Consider the following 25075-nt stretch of genomic DNA (forward strand, 5'->3'; position numbering starts at 1 on the left):
TTGTGCTACATATATAATCAATAAACAATTTGAAATTAGAACACAATACGAATAGGAATTTGAACGATTATTTAGGATTTCTGTATTTCACATACGGAACCATTTTTTTTACTACCAACATTTTCTATCGCTCCAGCCAGTACCGTGCAAAGTTTGACGTCTTCCGTTATTGATATTTCGTTTTTTCAAGGAAACATTTGTGCCAGTTACCCTTTCTCGATCGTCTGTCTGTTTGTGTTTTAATCAGACTAAAAGAAAACTGTGGTGAGAAGTTTTAAATTGTTCCTTAGACATACTAGTTAGGATTGTGTTTACAACGAAATTTTCTCAAGTTTTTTTTTTGTTAGTGTATGTGTAGTGACTGTATTCGCAATGTGTTTTTTGTAGTGTATTTTGGTATTTACTGTATTTTTCATATCTAGACGAAAAAGTTATACTTACACAGTGACATAGCTTCTAATTCTCGATATAGATAGATAGATATAACTTAGTATAATCCGATAGATTACTTTTTTTCTTTTTACTTTTGTAGGGAATTTTTTGTCACATATACATTAATATCTTTAAATATATTGAAAATATTTTACACATAGCTCATAAAGTAAAAATAAATGAATGTTTTGTTTTTTTTTTATGTTAAAATTCTCACAACATTAATTAATTCATTCGTATATTTGCCATTCAACACAACAATCAGAATATTTACACTTTTGAATAAATATATATTTGGTTACCTTTTGAATTGGTTATTAACGCGTTCACTAATGATCAAAGTTGATTTATTCCTATTTTACAATTTGTATTCAAAAGTAACAATTTAATTTCATTAATACGATACTGGCAAAATTTATGGTAAATTTCGCGGCAGTGACCATAAAATACGGCTTATTATGGACAAAATGAATAATAAACACTTAGAATTCACGATATTAGGGTGAATTTTCGACAATTTCTGTGGATTCGTTCGGTTCCGTACAAAATGTGGCGAAGTTTATAATAGAATAGCGTACAAATAGTTGGGATAGTTGATACTTGGCGGTTCACTATCACAGTTTTAGTATAACGTGTTATTTTATTGTGAAACATAATTTTGGAGTTGGACAGACAGACAGATAAGTAAATTTTGTTTATTTCAACCCACGCTTATTACACAACTAGTCGCCAGTTCCGGCTTCGCTCGGATAAATCTATATAAAAAAGTAGCCTATGTTACTCCTGAAGCTTTCGTTTATCACGAAATTTCATCAGAATCAGTACGTCGGTCGGTCAGAGTTTGAGTTTATTCAATAGTAATAAAAGTTGAAATCTTTTTTCTCTTTGTAATATTGATATGGATGTATAAGGGCCAACATAGGCATGTAAAATCTCAAAATATATTTATAGTTTACAAACAATAATTACAATTACTATAATTTAATATATATTTCATGTCTAGTACCCATTGGATCTTCATTGGACATTAAACATGAAAGCAAATAGGGTCCAATAAACCTTGCAGAGTCCATCCGATCTTTTAAAATTTCATGTGTTCTTTAAACTTTTTTTTAATCAAATCAATTTTATTGAAATTCTTCAAAAGATGAAGATCATGGATTTTTTTTTGTAACAGCCAGTTCTAAACACAAAGACAAATATAATTTATTTGCAAAAACATGACTTTATTAGTTCTTAAGATATTATTTCATTGTTAAGTAAATAGTTCGCACATATTCTATCGAACATACCATTGTCTAAAGACAGACATACAAAATATTAACAATAAGTAAATATTTTCCCTTCCATTATCCAAAGGGACCACAATAATTGGGAAGCATCTAATCAAGGGCTAAGTGAGAGCCATAGTTTGTTCAGTAATCAACGCATTTCATCTCTTGGCCGTGGGGTGACCACGATTTATGGAAATTGTTTACTAAAATTTTTTAAATTCACAGTTAGGTTAATTACAAATTGGATAATGAAGAGCTTCTCCTATTTCCTAATATTTGTAAATATGATCAGCTCGAAATAATTGCTTTCAATTACTGGTACGTGGATCTAAATTCAAATTCAAATCATTTATTCAGAAATTAGACCTTCACAGGCACTTTTTCTCGTCAATCTTTATATTTATAGTTATTTCTCACAAGCTACAAATTACTGGCATTTCGGAACGACCACTGCTGAGAAGAAATGCCGAAAGAAACCCATTTGAACAGTGTTGGTCCCTGTCATGCCAGATCTACCACTTCATATCTTCCCGTGGATATCGTACGAGCCTTAATTTGACAACCCTAAATGCAATCGAAGATAAGAGAAAGAAATTCTTGCAAATCCTATTTCTAAATCGTCTCTTATCGAGCATAAGTCATTTTCATTTTGTTTTCTGTTCGCACGATCCTTTGGTCATATTTCAGAGGTCTTATTTTAATAATAATCTAATGTAAGTTATCATTGTCCGAAAATAATCTTAAAACATTTATTTTGTAACATAACGACGCGCGACGATTAATCAAACGATTTTTTTGAGACGGTGACGTGATAAATTGCAGTTGGTTTGTATATTACTCTTTTTTATTCGCTTGCAAATTAACTAATGTGACAAGATTTTTTTACAAAAAATAGTACTCATGGCTACCCCAATAAAGTAATCGGAACAGGCAGGTGTAAGGATTGATTAAATAAAACAAGATTCGCTTTCCCGCGCCTAACAAGTGTATTTACTTATCCGGTGGGAATCACTTAAGGGAATATATATAGTTTGCTGTTTAACCAAGATAAACAATAGATAAGATTTTGGGCAAATCAGGGCGGAACGAGAATTCTCGATTAGAATTTCACGAATAACTCGAGTCTTATAAATAAGCAATTTAAAGAAAAGGCTTAAAAAAAAAGAATTTGATTTCTCGAGTAATATTAATTTATATATTATTTGCCAAACAAGTGCATAATTATGGCTTTAAACACAACTTCCGTCAAAATCGGTTTCCCGTGGGAATTTCAGGAAATCCCTTCTTAGTGCTCCCCTACACTCCCCAGGGAATCTACATACCAAATTTTAGCTTCCTACGCCCGGTAGTTTCGGCTGTACGTTGTCTGTCAGTCAGTCAGTCACTCAGTAACAGAAGAGTTTTATATATATAGATTACTTCTACTTCTTCTACAGTACTCGAGTAGTTGCCTTTTTCTCTGTCACGTCTAAAGGAGAAATTCCTCGAGATTTCTCTAGGCGAGAATTCTCGAGCGGGACCGTGGGTGCAATTTTTAATTTTTTATGGCAATTTATGTACCTATAGGTATATACATTCCATTTTAAGATTTCGTATTTCGCGGTAATAGGGGCGTAATTTGTAATGAAAGTGAATAGCTTTGTTGTGCCGGTGACTGTACCTGTGACTATTTTACGAGAGGCCCGTGCGGCTCGTGATTTATTTCCCCATACATTTCGGTTAATTAATACGTACGATAATGTTAACTGATGTACTTACTGCCTCACAGATATGTACTGTATTACAACTGTGGCAGGTTATAGTTCATTTTCAATTTGTTATCTTCCTTCTCTATCTATAATATCGTTCTCTCTCATCGCCGCATGTTCTCTGTTGAGTGTTGAGGTGAGACAAAAAAATTACCTTAATGAAAGATTCGGCTTTAAAATATGACGTTTATAAGCCTAAGCGAATGTTTGATTTTTGGATAAATACTTTGACTTTCAATCACTATCACTATCATCATTCTATTATTTTATTTTCTGTAACATTTAATGCATATATGTAACTATATATTAACTATATATGTAGCCTAAGTTAAGAATCTGTTACATTCATTTCTACCTCAGTTCAGCCAGCTGAAATCAGCTGTTACTCTCCTGGGTAACATATAGCTGAGCTGTAGCCTTTTTGTTACTTTATGGCACTATGTAATTGTTAGTTTTGTGTATTTTTAGTTATATTATTTTTCTTTGTCTGTAATTGTGTGAAACTGTAACAAATAAAATGTTTATCTAATATATTAGGATAAATCGCACAAATTGAGCTAGCCTCAAAGTAAGTTCTAGACTTGTGTTATGGGATACTAACTCAACGATACAATATTTTATAACAAATACATATATGGACAAACAACAAATGGATTTTGATACTGGATTTGCTACTGGTTTTCTTTACAAAATATTATATTTAAATATAATTATACGCAAAATATTTAAATAAATATTAATATTTTGTAATTAATTAGTATTATTATTCGCTTGCTACCACAGGGTTGGTCAGGATCATCTGCACTCGACTGTACAATACTCAGCAAAACGTTGGAGTTTCAACAAAAGTAATACAAACTATTAAAAAAAAAAAAAAACAACAATCACAGGAAAATTTGACAATTGACAGTAATCAAATATACATTGTTAGTAAACAAATCTCCATACTTTTTCTTTAGTTATTGTTCTGAATATTTTTCCTTCCAGTTTCAACGAATAATTAAATATGGCGAGCGGCGCCGAGGCTATGGAGAAGATGAAGCTTCTGGAAGAAAGAATAAAGGCCCCCAGTATATGGGGTAGGGTGCCATGTGGTATTAGGTTTGAGGACCTGCAAGATAAGAGATTTGAGGATGCTATTAGATTGTTGAAGAAACATTATTTGTCTGAGGATGTGAGTATTGTTGCGTGTGAATTTCGCTCCAGAATAAGCCAGTTGACAAGGTCGGAGAATTGTAAAAAATATGTATAATCATTATAATGATTTATATACTGTAACAATGCATCTGGATCGTTAAGATTTAAAGTTAAAGTATGAAAATTATAAAAACAAACTCAACACCATTATAAAAAAACTAAAATTTTGTAACGACTTCTATTAATAAGGTCATCGCCTTAAACGTACTAATATTTAATGTATGCTGTCGAACAAACACATCTTTCTTTGCGAACATTTTAGCAAGTTGTAACGTCAATTATTGTTCGTATCATTTAGTATGGAGCGTTTGGACGAGTCCAAAAATGTGGGATTTTATTTTTGTCTTATCTTTGAAAGCATTGTCATTGTCACAGTAATGTTTTCATTGGTGTTTTTATTTATATAAGAAACCTTCGAATAGTGAACTAATAAACAAACATTTGCCAATTGCGCGATGTGGAGATTACAATGCTGATTGGATAAGTTCTTTTTAATAGCATTATTCAAATTCAAAATTATTTATTTAATTTAGGTGTATATCATCCATTTATCTCTTCTCTTCATAGTCGTATTCCTCATGACTGAGCGTCGTGGTCATTACATGAAATGAAACACACGTAACAACTTTCTTGGTATTATTAATGGAGTGGTTTGCCATTGCTTTCTCCATTTCACACACAAGTTAATAATCAATCAGTGTACAGGTTTCCTCACGATGTTTGTCCTTCACCGGAAGCAAGTGGTCGATGAAAACATACATACATGAGTCAGATTGGTATACAAACTCATGTGGCACGAGTAGGATTCGAACCTGGGACATTCCGATCCACAGGCGGCCGTCTTAACCATTACACCACCACCGCTTTATCCACTTACTGATGTCAAAAAATTACTTAAAACTGCACTTTGGAAGTCTACTGCCTGTCATTTATGAAGTTTATGTGAAGAAGTGCCGACGCAACAAGCTTGTATAATTTGAATATAATTAAGTCTAATTACTGTACATTAATAGATAACATTTATTGACTGTTATATTTTATATTACCTTATAAAATATAACAGTAAACATTTTCCTGTAAAAAATTCATTCATAATAAAAGATTAGAATCTCAAGACGCTGAAAAAATTTGACGGCTAAATATAGAGGTAACAATCCAAGTTAAACTTGGAAAGATTAAAGTAACTTTTTGAGGAAAATATGTTAATGAACAAAATTACGAGTTCCTAAGATGATTCGTCTTTTTTCGACCACTTTCTTAATTAAGGACTTCCATACTGACTTTAATAGATTGGGGGTTTTCCAATCTTTTTTAACCACATTTCCGATGAGTTTTCGCTCTCGTGGGAAGTAAATATGTTATTAGTAAATCGTAAATAATTCTACGAGAACTTTAAGTTTAGATTTTACAATATAATATTATATTTTTGTTGTGATGTTTGTGAGTTCGGATCGTGAGGCGCGCATCTACCTTAAGTTGCCGCGTGATTATAAATTGAAAACCAGTAGATATATCTCTCGTTCCGATACTAAACAGTGATAGTTACAAAATATAGACACCATCTAATAAAATTGTGAAAACAGACGTTAAAAAAGTGTCCAAACTGTGGAAATATCAAGCAAATTATTAATAAAAACCGTTGGTGTTAGCTGTGTTCCTGACCTACGACAACCCGCGGCTCGCTCACAGGCGTGAGTCACCCCTGTCGGCTCGCTGAGCTGTGTCATCGTCAGAACAAAACTCCGCGGCAGTAAATAGCGATAAGTATTATGCCCGATATTAAGATCTTCATTTAGCAACAAGATAGAAAATTTTAATATGTCTTCACAGTGCGCTGGATGCAAGCAAAAATTACCTAAGAGAGAATATCTTACTTGTGCTTATTGTGATAACCAATATGATTTAGAATGTGCAAATGTATCAATTGCGCGTTTCAATAACACCATGACTGAAGCACATAAACATTCATGGAAATGCCCAGACTGCCAATGCAAAACACCAAAAACAGGAAATAATGATAACACACCAGTTTGCGAGGCAAAAAAGCCAAGCAAAGTGCACCAAGTTTTACAATGTCAGACCCAAACAAACGTAACACAGAGAAAGAAAAATCCATCAATAAGACAGGACGAAACAACCTCCTTAGAGGATTTAAGTATAATTGAAGATACTGCTTACCAACAAAACCTTGACAGCACACAAAGAAATATAAGTACAGAAATAACCGTACAAATGTTAAGTGACGTTATCGTCCAAAAGCTCCAGGAAAATAATACGAGTATTATAGCACAGATACAAAACACAATCCAGACCGAAGTACATAAAGCTGTTAATGAATTAAAAAATGAATTAAGAAATGAATTTAAAAAGGATACAGAATACTTAAAGACGGAAAACAAAAATAGGAAAATTGAAATAGATCAACTTCAGGGAAAAATTGAAACACTAACACAGGAATGCATATTACTAAAAAACGAAATGAGCAAATTAGAAGTAAAAATCGTTCCTACAGGAGAATACACATCTGAAAACAACTGTAAAAAATTTGTTTTATACGGATTTGCGGAATACTACAAAGAACCAGAACATAGCCTGCATGATAGAATACACAGAGTGTTTCAAGACTTGCTGCATGTCAACCTGACCGGCTATATCGAAGAAACACGCAGAATCGGCAGATATAATGGAAACGGAAATCGCCCACTTGTAGTAGAATTAATAAGTAAACGTATGGTCAAATATATACTGGACAACAACCACTACTTTCAAGGCACAGGTCTATCAGTTTCGGATTATCTGGACAATAATAAGAGAAAAGAGCGAAAACTCATGCGTGAAGAAATGATGCTAGCCCGACAAAGGGGATCTCATGCTATAATACGAAACAACGAACTATTTATAGATGGCGAAAAAATAAACCTTGAACATAGACTTCACACAAATCTTAACGCCAAGGAAAGTACCTCAGCTACCCTGAAAATACGAACGGAAAAAGAAGGAATAGATCAAAAGAAACATCAGCATAAAAACAACAACGACGACAACCTTCCGTCTCAAATCTATAGCAATAGTTCCTTTCGCAAATACCAATCTACCTCTTCAAATTATCTATCAGAATATGCAGAGCGTCTGCAATAAGCAAGAACAACTAGAAGCTTTCATAGACAGTAACTCGACCTACCAAGCAATATGTATATCGGAATCATGGATAACCCAAGAAAAACAAGACCTAATACACTTCACCGGGTATAAAATGGCAGGATCTTTTATAAGGAAAAACCAAGCAGGAGGAGGAGTATGCATACTGCTGCAAGATCATATTGAATACAAAGAAAAGCGAGATATCACAAATCTGTCTCTTCAGTATCGAGTGGAAGTATGCGCAGTCGAACTTGTAAAGGAAAATTTAATTATAATTCTTTTATATTGGAATGGATTAGATGAGGCCGCGTTTTACAGTCGCTTAAAGTTAATACTTAATCTTATAAATAAAAAATACTCTAAGTATAATATAGTCGTCGGCGGGGACTTTAACATAAATATTCTAAAGCGTAACAATAAATGTCTCAAACTTTTAAATCTAATGTCAGAATATAATTTTAAACAACACATCAACAAACCAACGCGTATAACAAAGACAACTTCACTCTGTCTAGATCACATATATACCAACTTCGACGATAAATTTATTATTCAAACCTCTGTAGAAGAGTTAGGTTTTTGTGACCACGCATCTACAAGTATAAATCTAAAAATTCCACAGCAAAATATAAATAACAAAACATGCTGGTATACCAAAAAACGGTTATATAATAATAAGAAAAACATATCAAATTTTAGACAAAAATTGAGTTCGATCGAGTGGAAGAACGTATTAAAACCTAATGTAAATATAAATACCAACTATGAAATATTCCATAATATATTAGATAAATTACTTAACGAAAATATACCAAAAATAAAAATAAAACTAAGAACAAACTTTAACAAATATTGGATAACAAAAGGTATAAAAATATCTTGCAAAAATAAAAGGTTATTAAAAATACTCACTCAAAAAACGAATAGTCCTATTTTAAACCAACATTACAAATCATACGAAAAAACATTAAAAAAATGTATTACTTACTCTAAAAAGTTGCATTATATAAATAGAATTAAATTAGCAAACAATAAGACGAAAGCAATGTGGAATATAATAAAAGAGCGAACGAATAAAAATAAATCTAAAGAGAAAGTAAACATTAAATTAAAAATCAATAACGCGGAATTTTCAGATCCACAACAAGTATCAAATTCTTTTAATAATTTCTTCGCGAGTATAGGCGACCCTGACCATACACCAGGCAGCAGCCGCCCGCGCCCGTGCGGTCGCTCAGTTATAAGTCCATCCGAAAATAGCATGTTCCTCGCCCCAGTAACTCCGCAAGAGGTACAAAAGGCCATAAAGAACTTAAAAAACAAAAAAAGTTTCGGAATTGATGAAATACCACCTTGTTTGTTTAAAGAATGCTATGAAGAATTAACTCAACCACTAACATTACTTATAAACCAATCTTATAGCGAAGGTATCTTTCCTAGCCTTCTAAAACAAACAATCATTAGGCCAATTCATAAAAAGGACAAAAAAAACGACCTAAATAACTATCGTCCGATAGCCCTTCTTCCAACCGCTTCGAAAATATTCGAAAAAATTATCTGCGATCGTGTTTATAAATTTTGTGAGAAATACAAATTATTTGATGAGTGCCAAAATGGTTTTCGCAAAAATCGGTCCACCACTTTGGCTGTATACAAGTATATGCGGGAAATAATAAAGATTTTAGAAAATAAACAATACGGCATTGGAATACTATTGGACATGACTAAGGCATATGATAAAGTCCAGCATAACATACTATTGAATAAATTATACGGAATAGGAATTCGCGGTACTGCACTAAACTGGTTTGCATCCTACCTACAAGACAGACAGCAGTACGTAGAAATCGAGTACTATGACTATAACACGAAGGAAATACAAACAATTCGTTCAGAAAGTAAAACTGTGAATGCATCTATCCCTCAGGGAAGTGTAGTCGGATGTCTTTTGTTTCTCATTTACATAAACGACCTACCAAAAGTTATAAAAGAACCGTGCGTCCTTTTTGCAGACGATATCTCTTTGCTCACGTCATGTAAAAATGGGACTAATATTCACAATAAATTACATTCCATACTTACCAATACTTCAAAATGGCTGAACGAACATAACTTGGATATTAACTTCAAAAAAACAAAAATTATGTGCTTCCACCCTCACCAAAAAAAGCCACTAAATATAAACTTTGAATTTAATGGAACTAAAATTGAATGCGTAAATAATTTCACTTTGCTCGGTTTAGATATAGACAATCACGTAACATGGAAAACACATATAAAAAAAATTCATTCCAAATTATCCAGTTTTGCGTACGCCCTTCGTGAAGTAAAGAAAACAACTAATATCGATGCATCTTTAACGATGTACTATGCTTATGCCTATGCCTGGCTTAATTACGGTATTATTCTTTGGGGAAACAGTCCAGACGCGCACACCCTACTCACCATGCAAAAGAAATTAATAAGAATACTTGCAAATATCCCACAATATGAAAGCTGTAAATCATATTTCCAAAAATATAATGTGCTAACAGTACCTAGTGTGTATATATTTGAAATAGCTAAATTTGTTAGGAATTATCCGGAATATTTTACAAAACTAGGTGACCTAGAAAGGAGATACCCACAACGACATAAAAATAAATTAGTAATGCTAATAAACCGTCTTCGATTAAATTCAACAAGTACGTTAATAATGTCTATAAAAATTTATAATAAATTGCCTAAACAACTGACAGAGGAAAAAAAGGATAAATTATTTTTGAGCAAATTAAAACAATACCTTATAAATAAAGCATATTATAGCGTCAATGAATTTTTAAATGAAAAATTATAAACAAATATGTAGGTTCAATATATAAAATTATTTATTTACTTATTTAATTATAATATCAAATGAAATATAAGATAAATACTGAAATAATTATTTAATTTAATATTATTATTTGAGTGCGACCTCCTCTTTTCTAACCATTTGCTGTGCCCGACAGGGTCCATAAATGTTCTAAAATGTATTGTTGTGATCTTATGTACTTTATGGTTCGCAATAAAGTATTGAGTATTGAGTATTGAGTATTTTGTGGGCTTCATAACCTCAAAAAGAAAAATAAACGGATCCCATCTAAAATACAGTTAAACGAGGCCTTTTAATTCGTTTAGTAACTCTTGGCTGTGCCTACTCTGCACGGGTTAAGGATGTGAGAAATTATTTGTGTCTTATAAAAACACTTATATTTTACATTGCATAACCTTATCAATCCGTAAGAAAAGCCAGTGCTCCAGCAGTGGTTAAACGGCTATTGATGATGATAAACTTATAAAGAGAAAACAGTGTCTATATAAAATCACTTGGAGGTCTGTCTGTCCGACTTTCATAGCTGAATTGATTCGAAAGTACTGAACATAATTGAGTAGAATTTCAATAAAAATATAGAGAGATATGAAGACAACTATAATAATCTCGGGTCTGCTGGAAGAGATTTCTTTAGAAATAAGTAGCACCTATGTATTTAAAGATTCCGTGCTATGTTTTGAGTACATGACCGTGCGACGTGGAAACAAAAAAGTAGGAAAGCGGTATAATAATCAGGTGAGAGATATATTTTGTGTGCATTCGGCAGATATTCTACTAATCCTTACAGAAATCTAGGTAGAAAAAAGGCCTCCTCTGCCGCATCTGTCTTATCTGTTCGCAATAAACTTAAAAACGACGGCACAGATTTTCATGCAGTTTTCACCAAAAGAAAGTGTGATTCCTGACGAAGGTTTAGGTGTATAATTTATTATGTTTTTACCCGAACGGGCAGCGGGCAGCTAGTGATAAAAAAAGCCTGTTTATTTCTAGGTTTAAAAATGGAAATGTACATTTCTACTATCTAAATAATACTATAAGGAATCAAAACAAAAAGTAAAAAAAAATTAAAATAAAATAAATTAACTTAGAATCCCCCTTTGGGTAAAGGCCACTATCGAGCGCCATTTATCTTTATCCTGGGCAACCCGCATCCATTCTTTTCCAGCCACTTTCACAATTGTAATCTAAAATTACTTGTCATTATTATTCTAGATAACCTATAGATCGGTGAAGATAACGGAAGACCAGGAAGGAGTGGACGAGTTCACCCACAACGCTAGGATATGGATGAAAGACAAGATGTCTTTAGCTGCCGTGAAGGAGGGCACGGACAAACTGGTCGGTGTGCTGATCATGAGAATACAGGAGAAAAGTAAGCATATTTTCTAACTAGTCAAATGGCTGTGACACAATATGTCACTATTGATGACGTTTAAGCTTGCATGACAGTGACATCTTGTGACGTCACAGTTTTAGAGTCAAAATGCAATCCAAATAGACTTTGATCAGAAAAAGAAAACAGTAAATCGCGTAATTCATAAAACTGACGAATTAAGTGACATTTAATTATCGTGTTTGATTATTGAAATACCTTCATGCATTTTATTTACCAATCCCAGTCAAATAGCCAATAAATACATAATGTATTTATTTGTAAATATGTGTAGTAGTTTTCACAGGCTACTATTTGCTTTCGGTAAAGGAGAACATCATGAGGAGACCTGCATGCACACCTGTTGAATATGTTGTTTGTTAGTTTGTATGCGATTTCTTGCCACTAGATGGCGTCGTGTCAAAATCTGACACCAGTGCAAGCAATAACATATGAGATATGAAAGAGAGATTGCCAGGAAAATTGTTATACTTATTTTTCACTCCACATAATAACGAGAATCTCGACAGAGGAAAGCAACCAAAGAAAATGAAACAAACTGTCATAGACCCATAGACCTAATAGAAACAGCGGAATCGTATAAGATATTCACAAAGATCCCTCGTCACTATTCCATTCTATTTGCGTATCGATTGAGAGTAAACGCGATTCGCCCTGTATCGGCCGTAACATTAGGGGCAGAATTCCCTGAATTCTTTGAGCCTAAATTTTTACTGCATTCGTAAAAAGAATTCCGATTCAGCTGTAAGATTTCGGGTTTGGTACAAGTCATGACCTGACCTCTGAATCACTATTCTATTTTTAGAATATTGTAAAAGTATTGATCATGGGTAGTTTTCGCCTGGCTAGAAGGGAAGAAACCCAAAAAGTGTTCGCTCGATGCCCTCAAGGATACACATGCCGATGATCTGTCAACTACGAATGCCGACTATTACAAAAACAAATTGGAAAACATTATATATATTATTGGAAAACAACCTCTGACATTCAAAGGCTGACGATGTTACCGGGAAAACGCTAAAATGAGACAAAGAGAGAGAGAGAGGGATTGATCATAGATGCACACGGAGGCGCCATTGGGTCTCCCATGAATAATGAATTGAGTTCTTTTTCTTAAGAGTCCGTCCAAACTTACTACAGTTGGGCTGAAGATGAAAACAATAAATATATATTTATGGACAAATCATACAAATTGTATTAGTCTCAAAGTACATAACATTTTGTACATACTTTCCCATTTGCCATATCTCTTTCCTGTGTCTCTGTCTCCATAAACGGTTAAAAAGCATATTATGTTAACCAATATTTGATGTTTTAAATGTTGTTAAAATGTTCTACGTAAGAAGAATTTATCCCAATTCCACTTAATTTTGTAGATTAACATTTTATGAGGTTTGATTGACTATACGATATGAATTAGGATGACAAAGACTTTACGAAATGGAAGAGTAAAAGTAAGAATAGTGAGAAGGCGGACCATAAGATCTGATTAAAGAGAGAAAGAGAGTTTCTATCTATCTCTAATTTAGAAAAGTACCTGTTAATTTCCGCTGACTCTTACTTTTAAGCCAAGATTCTTATACGTAAATTGGATTCCAAGCAGAGTCGATCGGGCGAGCTCTGTATTAGCAGAAGCCAACGTAAGGTGAACTGCCAGACACTTTTTATGCCGACTGGTACTCGTACTGTAATTGTCAATTGTAATGGGAAAGCCGGAGTGAAACGTAACCTCTTCCAACCAGAAATTGTTATTACTGAATTGTAATCTGGATTTCTTGGCCCTATTGTGAAAGTCTCGTTTTGATTTCGTTGAAAATGTTTCTCTTCACAGTTGTCTTCCTCACGGCTGAGGGTCATGATCAATTACGTGGAATTAAACACAACAACTTTCTTGGCACTATTAATGGAGTGGTTTGCCATTGCCTTCTCAATTTTATAAACAAGTTAATAATCAACCAAACTAGTTCCCTAGTTCACAATGTAAGAAATATATAGTTGTAGTAATACAAAGATATAAATGATTTGTCGATATATTCTAAATATTGCGATACAAATACCGCAAAATTAGTCCGATGCTAAACACGATTTAAACCCCACCAACCGTTGACGTTTCAGTTAGGGTTGCCAGATTAAGGTTTATCATTTTCTGGACATTTCTGGGATCACAAACGGAATAGAGTTTTGGTGGAATTCGAGATGAAATTACGTTTAACTGTTGGCTGTTATGCAAATATTTTTTCTACATAAATTGTTTATGTAAGACATGATTATTAGTTTATTTATGTTTATCTCTCAACCTCGTATTTTTAGCGTCAGCGTTAAAAGTGAACTTTACAATGGTGAAGATTCGACTGTGTCTTTGCGACCGGCCGCCTGTCTGATGTATGGGAATGTTATTATGGAATAGGGAATGTTATTCCCTGTATGTTATTGTTGTCTATCATCTGTCAAGGCATTGTCATTTTAGGCACTATATAACACACACCAGAAGCCCAATATTAGTTGACCGAGCGGGCGAAGCGAGCAAGATTTACAAATCAACTTGGGGAAAAAATACATTTTTGTATGTATTTATATGTATGTTTGTAACGCGATAACTTTCGAACCGTTGTTGGTCTGATTTTGATGAAATTTAAAAGGTGTGTAGGATCTGTCAATAGAATTTTGAAGTTCGTGGGGCAACAAAATCGGTAAAGTCGTTTTTGAAGTGTTCACAATTTTGTAAAAATGTACTGTGTTCGCGAGGTCTCAGTTCGCGGCGAACAACTAGTTTATTTATATTAGCGCTAATTATGTTAGGCTTGCTTGCTTGCGTTATTGTAATTTTGTAAAAAAAAAATAATATTTGTGAGTTTCCAAACATTAAAGGGAAATTGCTAGACACGCAAAATTCCGGAACTATTCCGGACTTTCAACCGGCCGTCTGCCGGCAACCCTAGTTTCATGAACACAACTATGCAGCAGCTGCTTTTAATTTCAATTGGTCACGTACATATAGTGATGCGCAATTGTCAGACCTACAGTGGATTATTTTCAAAGCGACCAATTGCGAGACTGTATGTACTTATTACCAGCACACTAACGCCACTATGACGTTTTAATCAATTTTGTTTTATCAGCGACAACTATAAAGCTATAATATTTATATGTGCGTGTATTTTTGAATTAAGAATATATTTTTTATAGTATTTTATGCATACGCCAGTCTGCCTCTAAGTGCCACCTATCCTCTCACGGGTCTACTGGAAGAGATTTAGTTTGAAATAAGTGGCATCCTTGTACTCATTTTTATAATGTTAAGTTTTTTTCTGTATATAATTTGATAAGTTAAGTAAATAATTAAAAATGTGTGTCTTTAGGTGCCTTCTCCCGCACATTCAGCCGAGTGAAGCTAACCCATAACCCACTTTACTCCACTGTAATGACGTTCTATAACACCATAGAGAAACCGGTGGACATCTTCAAACGGCTCGACGTGAGGAAGTACTTCAAGATATACCTACTGGCTTTGAAGTCTCGGTACAGGCATAGAGGTTAGTGTTTTTGAGTTTATCGCGTTCAAACAGACGCGACAGGGGGACTTTTTATAATAATTGTATTTTCTCCAACAAGTTTTACATGTTATAGGGCTACTAGGGGTTGGTGTGATTGAGAACATTTTGAGAATAAATTCGAATTTGTAATTATTTATGTTACATTATTACAATTATGATACTTATTGACGTCAAAAATGTACTTAAAACTAAGTCTACCCCCGACTTCCAAAGCGCAAGTGAAGAACAAGCGGCGCAACAAACTTCACCGCAACTTTTTCTCCAAGGACTTCTGTCTGTTTGTCTGTTCAACTTTAGTTAAATACCATCTTTCACTTTTTTTCTTTAATAGTCAACCCCCAAATGACTATAAGGGGTTGAAAGTTTGTATGAAAATCATGCTTGTTTCAAATTCACGCGGGCAAATGCTGGTTGTGACTTAAATGAATTACATTAAAGAACCGGCGTTCTGTATTCAGGCATAGCCAAGGAGATGTTGAAGGCGGCCATATTGCTTTGTGCTAACGCGAACGTACCCGCCATCACCGGTATATTCACTACGAGCCGTGCGCAGACGGTCGCTGAGGAGCTTGGCTTTGAGAAGTATAATGAGATTTATTACATCAGATACCTAATCGACGAGAAGGTATGTTCGATTTAAGAATACGTTCTTTATAAAAATTACATTTTTGACACAAGCTGTTGTTGTTGTCTGAGCGATTTTGCGTGACGAAAACATCATGGCCGCGCGTGCAGTAAACCATTGAAAGGTCCCTCGTCTGGAACCGTTCCTTAGTGAACCTTCAGGTCATGCTGCTAATAATGCATTGTCATCGAAAATAAACGTGTGTAAAATTTTAGCTCAATCGGTTGAAGATATCTGCTTCAAAATTTAGCTGCAAGATTTCTCCTGAATACATACTTACATATAGTGCAAGTAAAATAAAAGCTTGTAAATATATCTCTCTTATCATCACGTGTTGCATTCACGGCTATGGCGCCTGAAGCATTGAGTCCGCTTAAAAAATGAACGTTTAAATTTTGGAGATTTGGCTCTGATTTCCGGCCTTCTGCCTGAACCATGCAATGCAATTATTGTTGCCTATCAATTGCCAGGGTTATATGTCCCTTACTCGCCTCTTATGACTCTTACTAATCTTCTGACGAGTCAGGAGGGAAACAAACACAAAATTATACCAGTGTTTCCTTGCGGTATTGAGATAAATATAATTATGAAATGAAAACTGGGATATAAAAGTTGCCAAACTTTGTACCAGAACTTCAGATATTCATTTCGAGCGGATGTGGAGTGGAGGATTCTAACTTTCATTCCGTACAAACAACTTTGACGACCTCGGTGACGAAGTGGTAAAGTGCTTGCCTCTGAACCGAGAGATCCCGGGTTCGATCCCCGGTCAGGTCTTGATGGAAAATGATCTTTTTCTGATTAGCCCGGGTCTTGGATGTTTATCTATATACGTATATGTTATAAAATATAGTATCGTTAAGTTTTCCTAACTCAGTATTAAGTATTCCTAACTCAGAATTGAGTTAATATTTCTAACTTAGAATACTAACACATCCAAGACCCGGGCCAATTAGAAAAATATCATTTTCCATCATGACCCGACCGGGGATCGATGGTGTGAAGTGAAATGCAAATAAGCACTACGCCCCCAGGTCACGTGTTCTGATGCGAGTTTAACATTTTTTACCCACCGCAAAAAGTGCACAACGCCGCTGAAGAAGTTTTAACTTCAAAAACAAATTGTCTGCCCAACAGATAGTATTCCACGACGCGGGCTTGGGTAACTACGGCGCGGCTTTGATGGGGTTCAGGATACCAGACGTCCACGAGCAGGTGGAGGCGAAGAAGCAGCAGTCTTCTAGGTTTAACATCAAACCGATGGACGAAGAAGAAGAATAAATAACTGTGAAATAATTGGTTTCCTCTAGATTAAATAGACTAGACTAGGCTGTTAATTATAAATATTTAGTTGTTATTATAATAATTATTTTATAAATTATTATAAAGATCAAATGAAAAATTATCTATACTATAAATTCTACTAATATTTTTGCACATTGTGAGGATTTATGTGTGTATTTTTGTTAAACTTTCACACAAAATCTACTGGATGGATTGTTATAACATTTGGTACACGGGTCGAAATAACACATAGGGTACTTTCTTTCCCGAAATTCTCATGAAAGCGAAGCTCCGAGTCGCAGCTATTTATTTATAAAGATTTTCATATTCAAATATGAAGCAGAGGCTTGCTAATTAAGTTATCTGGCGAGTCTCGCTCTTCCTTATCCTTATCCTTACACATTATAAAGCAGTCCTCTGCCGCGTCTGTCTGTCTTTACGCGATTAACTCTAAAAATACTGCACGGGTTCTCATGCGGTTTTCACCAATAGATTGTATGATTCCTGAGGAAGGTTTAGGTGTGTAATTTATTATGTTTTTACTCGAGCGAAGCCGGGGAGGGGCACTAGTTCACGATGTTTCGGTCTTCGATATTCTTAGTTGTCAGATCGTTGGCGCGCATATTATCCTCGACGAACTCAAGTCAAGACTATTTTACAAATGTTTAATGAACCAATTTAGAAAAACAAACGATTTTTATTATGATCTTAAAGATTCAATCCACAGAATGATGAATACAATAAGATGTAGAAGAATAATTGTCTTTATACCTTCCGAGGTAGACAGAGTAAAAAGTCGCGAAAAATCGATATTCATTTTCGCTCTTCTAGAACTTGTAATTGATTAATCATCTGAATTTCTAATCAGCCATATTGTCAATATCATTTTATTTCAATAAATTTAGAATAAATTTTAATAGGATATATTTGTTGTGCTGATTTTGTTATGTCGTAAGGCATATGTTACATAAATTATGTTATTGTTATATTTTAATTAGTTATAATAATTAATAATAAAATGTTTTTCTCATTTGTTATTTCCTTTTTACTAGTTTTAGACTTCGCTCACTTCATCGAAACAACTCTCTCTCTCTGTTTGTTTGTTTACGCATCACCCATAAACTACTGAATGGAATTGGATACGGTTTTCACAGTGGCATAGCGGATCTAACTTAAAATCTGGTATAGGTTTAAAACCCGAGATATTGATAATAATAAATTATGAGCGGAAGCACGGACAAACGCGGGTGAAAGCATAATCTAGTTAGATTCACCTGTAGATTTACCTGAAGAGATGAAAGCATAGGATTGGCTCACTTTTGCCATGCGACGATTAACTTTATGGGTCCATCGTAAAGTTTCAAGTGCCAAGCTATTCGGAACGATAAAAAACGCAATTTTGTGAAACATTGTCGCTTTACGTGTTATATATTTTGATATGCCGTTTTAGCAGCTATGAGAGTGAACCGCAGAATCAAATAAAGAATAATATAATATAATAGGAGTGTTGACGGCGTGGATTCGAATTTTAATGTGTAAATGAGCTTTACATCAACAGAATCCACTGCGGTTGTCATTTTTATAAAGTGATAATGTCTATTCTAGTCATTTATAACAATACAATAAAATCAAACGACACAGTAATGTTTACTCCAGCCATTTGCTTCAACGGTAAACATTATAAATTAAATTCTTTCCAATAACCAGCCTTTTTTTTTCTTTGCAACTTTTTAAATGAGGTTTCGCTAAAATTTTCATAACAAAAATAACTTATTTAATCTAACTTTGGTGAGTTGTCTCGATAAGGATCTTAATTTTTTCATTCGCCACACCGCTTCGGAACAGCCATTTTTGATTTTGACATAAAAATATCGGAGCTGCGTTTAAATATCCTTGAACTCATAAAAATAGCTAGCATCGCTCAGGTAAAAACACAATAAATTATATACCTAAATCTTCAGGAATCACACTATCTATTAGTGGAAACTTTATGAAAATCCGTACTTTTGTTTTTGAGTTTATCGCGACAGCCGCGGCAGATAGAAGACCTTGTTGAACTATGTGTTGTGTCCACATCCTCGGTTGTTTTTGGTAAATGATACCAGTGAGACTGGTGAATATATGACAACTATATTCTATTTAAATGGATTTGTTACACATGCTTTTTAACTTGTTTTTGAAAATTATGAGATGAAAAAAATCTGGAATCGAGCGGGAACTTTATTTTATTTAACTATTAATAAACAAAGAATAATATGTCGTTGTATAGACCCTGTAGTTACACGTTCCTCTTGGACGTGATGTGCTGACACGTTACATGAAAATAGGACTGACATAGCTATTTCATGTCCACTAAAACACATCACGTCTAGGGACGCAATATAATAATATGAAAGGATGTAAGTGGTTCTCAGTGGTTAAACCATCCGTCTAGATCCAAAGCATTTTACCTAATTTAAGCTATGGACTTCGTATTCATTAGGGATTTTTTGCTTATGGAATTCGAAGCGGCGGTGGTCCAGTCTCAGTTTAATTGACGACATCAAATTTTACCGCGAATATTAATATTCGACTAGTTATGTGTTAGTTATGTGTATATTCCAACAGATAGTTCTGTAGGTAGCCTCACACGGTCGGTCAATGCAGACGTTGGCCGCCCTTATGGAGTCTAGGTATGAAAAATTGAAAATAATATATGTGAAGTATTAACATCTTACGTTATATATTTTCTACTCCGGAATCCTCCACAGTTCTTTATTCGCTGTAAGTTTTCTAAAAAAGAAAATGAATATTTTCAAGGAATATTCAAGTGATAGGTAAGTAAGTATTGATATCTTTTTCTGTCCGAAAGTAAAGCGCAAACTTGAATCCATAAAACATTTTATGCCTTATTCTAACTAAAGCCGTTCCGTTGACAAGGCAAATCACATTTACGAAATAATTTAATAAGATATTCGAAACGCCGGATTGCCGATGTCAATCAAAATTATTGTGTAGAAAGAGAAGAGGCTATAGAACAGAGGGGGATACATTTATTTTGAAGTTTAATCAAGACAATCAATTTCAATTAGTCATTTTAGCTTGGTTTTAGTGGTAGGAGCTATCTTGTTTTCAATGCGGCATATACTTATTAAAAGAAATAACCTTTCTTCCATCATATTCCAGATTTTCGATCTCATTTAATATCTGCGATAAATGTTAAAGTGGGTTTTGTATGTTCCCCTTCAAGCTTCTATTCTAATAATGTAATCAACAGTGAAATATTATTTCAAGTAATCATACACCTTTAATCTTTGAAAATATACTGTCCTCGTGGAAAATTGATGCGAACGAAGCCGCGGGCAAGCTAGTTCAATATACACTGGCAATCTTAAGTTTATTTTGAACTTGTTTTTTTTTTGGTTAACGCATTTGCGAAAGGCCAGCTACCATGGCACGGCATATTATGGTTAGCGGAGACCAGACCATTTTGTTTCAAGCATTAAATTTGTTTTTATTTGTACTGTGCTGTATGTATTATTATGTTTGAGCAAATATACGTTTTTCTTTCTTTCTAAAAAGACCGGACGGAATTTTGTATCGGTTTTCATCAATGGATAGTGTGATTGCTTGGAATGTTTGGGTGTAATTATTATGGTTTAACGCGAGCGAAGCAAAGACGAGCCAATAGTTGTGTGATAAAATAAATAAATAAATGTATTAGGACAAATCGCACAGATCGAGTTAGTATCCCATAACACAAGTCTCGAACTTACTTTGGGGCTAGCTCAATCTGTGTAATTTGTCCCAATATATTTATTTATTATTTATTATATGTCTGGACAGCGATTGATGTGTGCGAGTGATTAGTTGGCTGTGTAGTAACGTAAGAGCTTAGTTAATTAGGATTCTGATTGTGATCAATCAAATTTTCCTTGAGAAAATATTAATAAAATCTCCAAAATTGTTTATAACCCTCATCCTAACTAATATTATAAATGCGAAAGTAAGTTAGGTACCTCTGCTCGCTTTATATAATTACCAATCTTTTTGAAATTTTGCGTACATATTTGAAGTATGGAGAAGGACTTAGGATACCTTTTATTCCGGAAAATAACTGTTCGCGTGGGAAATTAACGTGGGCGAAATCGCGGGCGAAATCTAGTTATGTATTAAACATTTATGTATTTTAATATAACGGTGCCATATCAATAATAACCGCTTTCACAAACTCTAAAATGGATTCAAATGAATCGAGTTTGTCGCAAATGTCTTTCATTAGTTAATAAAATTATTGGATTGACCTCAATTTTGTGTTACTCCGTTTGGAGTTAATTTGGAAGAGGAAATTAACTTTTGGATTGATTTGATGTAAGCATTATTCAGTGTAGCAGTGGTAACATTCTTGCCTCTGAACCGAGAGGTCCCGGGTTCGATCCCCGGTCGGGTCATGATAGAAAATGATCTTTTTCTGATTGGCCCGGGTCTTGGATGTTTATCTATATATGTTATAAAATATAGTATCGTTGAGTTAGTTGTTTCGAACTTTGGGGCTAGCTTAATCTGTGTAATTTGTCCTAATATATTTATTTATTGAATAAATTCTTCTTCTTTTCGAGTGTGTTTAATGCTAACACTATGGCGTCAGATTTTATTCAAGTCGCCTAAAGCCATCTGACATATAACTACATATATTAACGGGACTTAGCACGAACTTTTTAAAATTAATATCGCTGATGTTTCAACGATCTTGCAGTCCCCGTGGTCGCAGCGAGATTGGACATCTGACATGACTTAAACGACTACCTACCACCATCTAGTGGCAAGTCGTCGCATACACACTCGTGAACTGAAACTGTAAACCAGTGTGCAGGTTACCTTACCATGTTTTCTTTCAACGGAAGCAAGTGGTGTGGAGTGGTCATACTCTAGGGCGGAACCACGCGCTTTAAAACGGTAATAACAGCAAATGAAAATTGTTATCTTTACAGGCAGGTAATTTTATCGACATAAGGCGATGTTACCCGCATTCGGCAAAATTATATTGCTGCGCGAACAATAAATAAAATAATAATAAATAAATAAATGTTTATTTCGGACGTAATCCATATATTGTTAGTAATTTACAAAGTAACTTAAAACTAGTGTTAGTAACAGAAAACAGTACTTATCCAAAAATATCACACATAAGACACAAAACAGTACGTCCTACCAGCTAGGATCCCACCCCCTGGTCACCGGTATTTGTACATCCACCGTGGTGTGAAGACGAATCCAGTGAGACAGTAATGGGGAGTCCCATCGGTCGGTTAGGACACGGATAATATTATTTGAGCTGGAACGTAATCGCATTAAAAGAGCCGCACATCGCTTTCTAATAATTGCATAGAAGCAATCAGTATTGGCGTCGGCAAACATTTTAGACGCGCTGCAAAAACGCGGCAGCCCAAACAATATTCTGAACGCGTCATTGTATTGAACGCGCAAAGCGTTGTATGCGCGCTGCGTATAGTCCGCCCACAGACTGCACGTGTAGAAGGACTGACAGTAAGCTTTAAAAAGTGTCACCTTAACATCCTTGCTACAACGCGCGAATCTGCGGGCTAACATATTACAGCGCACAGCCATCGCTCTGCGCTCGCGCTCAATATCCAAGTTATCACTTAACGTATCGGTTATCCAATGGCCCAGATACTTAAACTTATCCACTTTGTTCAATTCTGTGCCACACACCCGTACTGGCGTAGTGGTATAAGTTTTAGCCCCAGACTTGAAAATTAAAAATTCACTTTTGCGGGCATTATATCTGAGCCCATGAGATTCCGCATACGTCTCGCAGATGTTTATCAGCCTCTGCAGTGCACCGATCGAAGGGCTCAACAGCACCATATCGTCGGCGTATCCAATGTTGTTAATACACACCCCGTCTATGTGACAACCTATGTTGGTGCTGTTGAGCTCCCCAATCAGTCGGTTCATATACAGGTTGAACAGCTTCGGTGAGCTCATTCCCCCCTGCCTCACCCCGCATTCCAACCTATATACGTCCGAGTGCACGCCAGCCCACCTCACACTGTTCCTCTGGTTACTATACCAATATTTAAATATTGATATAACATCCCGAGGCAGCGTAGTGTCGTTAGCCATCTTTTCCCAGAGTACATCATATGCGATGGAATCAAACGCTTTTGAGTAGTCCAGGAAACAGGCAAAAACTGGTGTCTTCCTCTTTGTATAATACTGCACAGTTTGCTTGAGACATAGGATCGCGTTTTCGGTAGACAGGCCAGGTCTAAAGCCAAATTGGTTATCGTGCAAGTCAATATGCGCTCCCAAATGTTTGTCAAGCAGACTGTCCAGTACTTTGGCTATTACAGTGGCGAGTGAGATAGGCCTATAGTTCGTCAGATCTGAAGCATCACCAGTTCTATTTTTCAATATAGGTACGACAACTGTATACATTAAATCGGCGGGCAGGTGACAATGGCTAATACATAAATTAAACAATAAGGCCAGAACCCTGGGAAGGTGCACTCCTGCGTGCTTCAGGTGCTCAATGCTGAGGCCGTCATGTCCAGGAGACTTGCCTCTGTCCATTTTATCAATAATAATGGATATCTCCTTCGCAGAAAAACGCACAATCTGACCTGTCTCATGACTACACTCAGCATCTTGCACCCTCGTCACTGGTTCGAGATGTGGCTGAACCTGAAAGTGTCGCTGAAAAACATTTGTGATATCACGTGGGTCCGTTACACCCGCCACGCTCACAGGGAGACTCGGTGTAGGGTTGAGTCTGTTAGTGTTTTTCCAGAATTTCCCAAACTGTTTTTTACTATGATTTTGAGCAATTATATTAAGTTTTATCTGTTTTTCATTATCTTGACAGTACTTTAGTTTAGACCTGAATGATTTTCTTGATTCACACATTTTTGAATAAATATAACCTGTGCCAGGTTTACCATAAGTTAACCAAGTTTTATACCAATACCGAGCCTCCCTATGAGCGCCACTGACATGTTTATTCCAGCCAGGAACGCACTGAAATTTCTTCTTATTTCTAGCACCTCTATATGTAATCTGAGCAGCCTCCGAGAGAATACAGACGATATTGTTGTACAATTCGTCAATTAATAATTTATGATTTCGATCAGGACACAATTTATCAGCACATTCCATAAATTCGGACGGAAAATGAATTTCTTTAAGCTTGGAATGACAAAATTCATGATATTTATCTATCTGACACGTATCCCTTTCCCCCCAACGTACTGTATTCTGCGGAGTATTTGATAACAATATTTTAGGCTTGATAGCATTAATATTACACTCAATTGACATTGGGATGTGATCAGACCAATACACACCATGGACTACTGACACATTCAATACGGTTGCACGGGCCGCAGCAGTCACTACGCAGTGGTCTAGCCACCTCAAACACCCATACACGTCACTAACAAAAGTATAGGTATCGCTTGGTAATAAGTCCATGTCAATGCACGACCAATACTGTTCAGTACAAAAATTCAATAGTTCTAAGGAAAATTGCTCACCGGGATGTGCGTTGAAGTCGCCCAGAATGAACACTGTT

General features: G+C 35.1%; 1 protein-coding gene across 3 annotated transcripts; it reads left to right on the forward strand.

Moving 5' to 3' along the window:
* Positions 1-168: 168 nt before the first annotated feature.
* On the forward strand, positions 169-17956 carry LOC128680879 (uncharacterized). Of its 3 annotated transcripts, XM_053764350.1 has the most exons (6): positions 169-264; positions 4442-4628; positions 11859-12018; positions 15399-15572; positions 16052-16218; positions 17356-17956. In XM_053764350.1, the coding sequence occupies exons 2-6, from the start codon at positions 4461-4463 to the stop codon at positions 17497-17499; spliced, it is 813 nt and encodes a 270-aa protein (XP_053620325.1). In that variant the 5' UTR covers positions 169-264; positions 4442-4460; the 3' UTR covers positions 17500-17956. The 3 variants fall into 3 exon arrangements, with proteins under 3 accessions (XP_053620325.1, XP_053620324.1, XP_064292884.1); XM_053764349.1 differs by lacking the exon at positions 169-264 and having other exon boundaries at positions 4375-4628; XM_064436814.1 differs by lacking the exons at positions 169-264; positions 4442-4628 and adding an exon at positions 11299-11381.
* Positions 17957-25075: the final 7119 nt, after the last annotated feature.

The sequence above is a fragment of the Plodia interpunctella genome, chromosome 25 (genome assembly GCF_027563975.2).
Source record: "Plodia interpunctella isolate USDA-ARS_2022_Savannah chromosome 25, ilPloInte3.2, whole genome shotgun sequence".
NCBI lineage: Eukaryota > Metazoa > Arthropoda > Insecta > Lepidoptera > Pyralidae > Plodia > Plodia interpunctella.